Genomic DNA, 6,177 nt, shown 5'->3' with positions numbered 1-6,177 from the left:
CACTTCTAAACCAAGAGTGAGACAATGTTGCCTGGACCACTTTATATTATAGACAGAGCTTTTGGGATGGGACAGAATCCACATTGTGTGTTGCTCTGTGCAAGTGTTAGTAACCCTAGCAACCATGCATTGAGTGCCAGTGAGAGTGTCAGAGTAAGTGACAGTGAGTGCCAGTGAGAGAGACAGTGTGAGTGCCAGTGAGTGAGAGTGTCAGTGAGTGCCACCACCAGTGAGTAAGTGACAGTGGGTGAGTGACAGCAGGTGAGAGTGACAGTGAGTAAGTGACAGTGTGAGTACCAGTGAGTGAGAGTGCCAGTGAGTGCCACCACCAGTGAGAGTGACAGTGGGTGAGAGTGACAGTGGGTGAGAGTGACAGTGGGTGAGTGACAGCAGGTGAGAGTGACAGTGAGTAAGTGACAGTGAGTAAGTGACCGTGGGTAAGTGACAGTGGGTGAGTGACAGCAGGTGAGAGTGACAGTGAGTGACAGTGGGTGAGTGACAGTGAGTAAGTGACAGTGAGTAAGTGACCGTGAGAAAGTGACAGTGGGTGAGTGACAGCAGGTGAGAGTGACAGTGAGCGACAGTGGGTGAGTGACAGTGAGTAAGTGACCGTGAGTAAGTGACCGTGAGTAAGTGACCGTGAGAGAGTGACAGTGGGTGAGTGACAGCAGGTGAGAGTGACAGTGAGCGACAGTGGGTGAGTGACAGTGAGTAAGTGACAGTGAGTAAGTGACAGTGGGTGAGTGACAGCAGGTGAGAGTGAAAGTAAGTGACAGTGAGTGAGTGACAGCAGGTGAGAGTGACAGAGTGCCAGCAGCAGTGAGAGTGACAGTGATTTAGAGTGATAGTGAGTGACAGTGAGTAAGTGACAGTTTATTATCCCCAGCAGCAGCAACAGTGAATAAGTGAGCGAATGAGTGAGGGGGCGGGTCCCGGGAGTGGGCGGGGTATAATTACATAAGCGGAACATAAATAATTCGCGGGAAAGTAGAAGGGGAGGAAGATGTCGCGATTCACTAGTGAGACGTACCCGGGAGGCGCCTGATACCGACGGACTCACCGAGCTCAGGTCTGATCCACACGGGGAATGGGCTGAGTGTCAGTTTGTGTAACTGTCATATTGTCTGTGTCCCCCACTGACTGTCACTTACTGTCTGTGTCTGTAATGTCCCGACTGTGTCCGACTGACTGTGTCTGTTTATCTCTCTCTTCCCTGTGTCACGTGTGTCCTGAACTTCCACCGACTGACTCTGAGTCTGACTCTCATTACTCATCTGTGTCATTTATATATTGTGTATCATGTCTGTATAATGTCTCTATATAATGTCAGTATAATGTCTGTATATAGTGTGTATAATGTGTATATAATCTAATGGGTATAATCAGTGCAGACTGCAGGTTCCTCTCACTCTCTATTCAGTATAATGAGTAACAGGACTGATGGGATTCAATGTTATTGTACAAACAACGAGCTCTATTGTATCTCATTCACCAACACTCAACTCAAGTGATTGAATATGAGAAACATTGTACAGTTAGTGCCACACTAAATATCATTTCACTTACATCTCATCAAAACATAATATAATTCTCTCTAATCTGAGGCTCTGACATCTCACTGTGTCTGTACAATTCACCTGCCAATTATCTCTTATTGTATAGTTCAACTTTGTGTCCTGTAATAGTCACTGGATATTAATAGTGATAAGGGAACACAGTGTAGTAAACAGAGGTGTTTATATAGGATCTGTGCAGCCACTGGGACAGAATGTTCTGTTATACAGATAGCTAGAATCTCAGCTGCCATAAAGCAGGACAGGACTGCTGCTTACAATGGGGATCAGATAGGATCTGTGCAGCCACTGGGACAGAATGTTCTGTTTATACAGATAGCTAGAATCTCAGCTGCCATAAAGCAGGACAGGACTGCTGCTTACAATGGGGATCAGATAGGATCTGTGCAGCCACTGGGACAGAATGCTCTGTTATACAGATAGCTAGAATCTCAGCTGCCATAAAGCAGGGCAGGACTGCTGCTTACAATGGGGATCAGATAGGATCTGTGCAGCCACTGGGACAGAATGTTCTGTTATACAGATAGCTAGAATCTCAGCTGCCATAAAGCAGGGCAGGACTATTGCTTACAATGGGGATCAGATAGGATCTGTGCAGCCACTGGGACAGAATGCTCTGTTATACAGATAGCTAGAATCTCAGCTGCCATAAAGCAGGACATAACTGCTGCTTACAATGGGGATCAGATAGGATCTGTGCAGCCACTGGGACAGAATGTTCTGTTATACAGATAGCTAGAATCTCAGCTGCCATAAAGCAGGACAGGACTGCTGCTTACAATGGGGATCAGATAGGATCTGTGCAGCCACTGGGACAGAATGCTCTGTTATACAGATCAGATAGGATCTGTGCAGCCACTGGGACAGAATGTTCTGTTATACAGATAGCTAGAATCTCAGCTGCCATAAAGCAGGACAGGACTGCTGCTTACAATGGGGATCAGATAGGATCTGTGCAGCCACTGGGACAGAATGTTCTGTTATACAGATAGCTAGAATCTCAGCTGCCATAAAGCAGGACAGGACTGCTGCTTACAATGGGGATCAGATAGGATCTGTGCAGCCACTGGGACAGAATGTTCTGTTATACAGATAGCTAGAATCTCAGCTGCCATAAAGCAGGATATAGTATTGCTGTCAGCCTCTATTTCTGACATATTCTTGCTTGGGGCCTATTGCTGCAAACTTGCTAGAATGTTGGTTGTGATGTTCACAGCTGGATCTGATGCCGCACTACAGGACAGACAGATTGAGAGGGAGAGGGAGGGATAGGAGGAAGTGTCAGTTGCTTTGAACCTTCAGGATGACTGATCTGAGAGCAGCAGTTTGTAGTCACAACCAGAAAGTCTAGTGAAACTGCAGGCAGATAAGTGTAGAGACTGCAGCTATTTGCATGTTTTGCTAAAAGCATATCTTAGGGGAGGCCCCTAGAAACCTATACTCACACTTCCCTGAAAAAAAAAAAACATGAAAAATAAAACTCTATAAACTATAATTATAGCTGAGAATTGTGGGATTTGTAGTTTGACACATCTGAAGAGCCTAGACCGTGAATTTTTCATTTGCATTAATCTATTCTGGGTTGGCTAAGCACTTCTTCTGGCCCTGAGTATACAGTTCTTATGTACAATGCAGTAACCCACAATTTCATTGAATATAGTGATGTCATTGGTTACAAACTGTAAGTCGTGATGTCACTACTGGCTCATGACTCATTGAAACGTGTTTATAATAATATATCCCTGGTGAAAAATATCTAGATATTCGGAGTTACCCAAGAATTACATGAACTTTAGTCTTTTGCCTTTATATGGTCACAGAAGCCCTCGGTGACTTCTAATATCCTTATCATTTACAGTAGGGGGTACATTATCCCTTATAATACATGAGTGATACTCAGAGTTCCCTGTATAACTCAGCCTGCAGCCTTGTGCCTTTATATGGTCACAGAACAACCCCTCAGTGACTTCTAATATCCTTATCATTTACAGTAGGGGGTACATTATCCCTTATAATACATGAGTGATACTCAGAGTTCCCTGTATAACTCAGCCTGCAGCCTTGTGCCTTTATATGGTCACAGAACAACCCCTCAGTGACTTCTAATATCCTTATCATTTACAGTAGGGGGTACATTATCCCTTATAATACATGAGTGATACTCAGAGTTCCCTGTATAACTCAGCCTGCAGCCTTGTGCCTTTATATGGTCACAGAACAACCCCTCAGTGACTTCTAATATCCTTATCATTTACAGTAGGGGGTACATTATCCCTTATAATACATGAGTGATACTCAGAGTTCCCTGTATAACTCAGCCTGCAGCCTTGTGCCTTTATATGGTCACAGAACAACCCCTCAGTGACTTCTAATATCCTTATCATTTACAGTAGGGGGTACATTATCCCTTATAATACATGAGTGATACTCAGAGTTCCCTGTATAACTCAGCCTGCAGCCTTGTGTCTTTATATGGTCACAGAACAACCCCTCAGTGACTTCTAATATCCTTATCATTTACAGTAGGGGTTATCACTGAGAAAATTCATGTAGGCACAATAATTTACACAGTCTTAAGGGAATCTGAAAGGATAATAATTAATGAATTTGTCATCATCTTGGAATTAATGCTATTAATTAATTAATTAATTAGTTGGTTGATTTGGGTAAATTGAATTCATTATTTTGGAATTCATTTTGTATTGGGGATAAAATCAGTTCACTGATTACAGTAAATAATTTGAAAATTAACTACAGTGAAACCTCAACTTTACATCTGTATCTGGAAACCCCAGATCCCAAGCATTCTGGATAACCCCATGCCTGTTCGCTTAAAGGAAGCTCAATTTCATTGGCTAAGGCAACAGGAAGCTGTGAATGCATGAGAAATTCAAACTGCTCCGTCTGATAGATGTAGCTGATTACACTGTTGGGATGGCAGTACCCATTGCAGTCCTTACTTCCTGCTGGTGAAAGTTTAAAGGGCAAGAGGGGTAATGGACCACCGTAAGATATTCATATAGATATTTCATATATATCAGTGTCATACAATTGCTCTGGGCTGAGTCATAGTTCGACGCTTCTGGCTTTCTGTGTCGCGGCTCTAGGAAGTGAAATAGGCTCATCAAGTGTATTTAAAGGGAAAGTTAACTTTACAAGAATGTTTTAGGATGGTGCAGGACTGGCTTCTGTATTGCAACGCAATCTGTGTTAACTCACAGGCTGCCACTGGGGGGCATCAGTATAGAGGAAGCAGCCATGTAAATGCTGGGGTACTTAGGTGAATTGGCCCAACGGGGGGTTTACCTTCAAACACCTAGTTGGTTTCAGATAGTTCACCAGCAATAACGACTTTGTCCAATTACTTCTATTTTCTATGTGTGACAGTTTTTAGAATATTAAAGTGTAGAGTTTAATTTTTCACCTTGTAAAGCAGCTCTGGCAGGGGGAGGAGGGGTCGCCGACCCTGTGAACTGTTCTAAATTGATACATTTAGTTGATCCATTTTTTATCTTTGTCCCTGTTTGAGCAGAATCCCTGAGTTTCATTAAAGGCAGCTGTTAGAATTGATACAATAGTGGCTAATATCCCCCAGATACTGCTACAACTAATTGTAGCAACTAAATGTTGCAAAATTGTAACCGTTCAGAATCTGCCGCCTGAATTACTGAGCTGCCAGACTCAAACACCAGAGACAGGGACTAGAGTCCTGCGCGGAACCAATCTGTTAAACCTGAACCCGACCCGTGGTCCGCATACTTACCCGCTTGGACCCGCTTCCCGACCCACAAGTACCTTATCTGCAACCCGATCTGCAACCCGCTGACCATCAAGAAACAGGAAGTGCTGTCATTTTTAACTGGAAGTGACCTCATTAGAAGTAGGCGTGATCCAAAAAAAAGGAGTAAAACACGCTATTGAGAAGACCTCCGACCCGGAGAACCGCCGACCCGCGTCTATACCCGCTCCCTAAAATTCTATGTGCAACCGGCAAGACCCGCTGCAAGACTTTAACAAGGACATTCAACTTTAAACTTAGATTTTGAAAAAAAACCCATAAAAAATAGAAAAAAAGTCTTTATTTTTGGGGAACATTCTGAAAACAATTGAACTGAAAAAAAGTGTAAGTGGAAGGTTAATCGGCTTATCACACAAGCCCCTGACTATGACATTAGAGCGGTGGCCACCGGTTGACCATCTGCAGAACCCAACGTCATTGGCAAATCCTCCTGCTCTTCTTACCTCAATGTATAAAATCTGATCTGTCTGTTATTCATCATCGTACATTTATTTAGAGAATATGAGACGGCAGAACCGTTGCCGAGCCAGGACTAATTAAAATGGGCTTGAGTATAAAATAACAGCCATCGCTAGAATGTTGACAAGGATCTTCTTCTTCTTGCAGAGACCCCTTTGGAGGTGATGGAGAAGGGAGGCTTGGAATCAGCTGGGCAAGATGTCTACACCTTCAGACAGGGATGCTCAGAGCTCATGGTCTCTCAGGCTGAAGGACAGTATGTGCTGTGTCGCTGGACAGACGGACTCTACTACCTGGGCAAAATAAAGAGGGTAAGTGTGGTATGCTTCCTTGTATCTGAAATTA

General features: G+C 43.6%; 1 protein-coding gene across 1 annotated transcript in view; it reads left to right on the top strand.

Annotated features, from left to right (window-relative positions):
* The first annotated feature begins 965 nt into the window (after positions 1–965).
* Positions 966–6,177, top strand: part of LOC108698200 (PHD finger protein 19) — a 32,730-nt gene continuing 27,518 nt past the window's right edge. The window contains exons 1-2 of the mRNA XM_041572920.1: positions 966–1,069; positions 5,980–6,143. Coding sequence (XP_041428854.1) covers positions 5,997–6,143 — 147 coding nt within the window. The 5' untranslated portion in view covers positions 966–1,069; positions 5,980–5,996. The remainder of the gene's footprint in view (positions 1,070–5,979; positions 6,144–6,177) is intronic.

The sequence above is a fragment of the Xenopus laevis genome, chromosome 8L (genome assembly GCF_017654675.1).
Source record: "Xenopus laevis strain J_2021 chromosome 8L, Xenopus_laevis_v10.1, whole genome shotgun sequence".
Classification (NCBI taxonomy): Eukaryota; Metazoa; Chordata; class Amphibia; order Anura; family Pipidae; genus Xenopus; species Xenopus laevis.
This window is presented reverse-complemented; position numbering and strand designations above follow the sequence as displayed.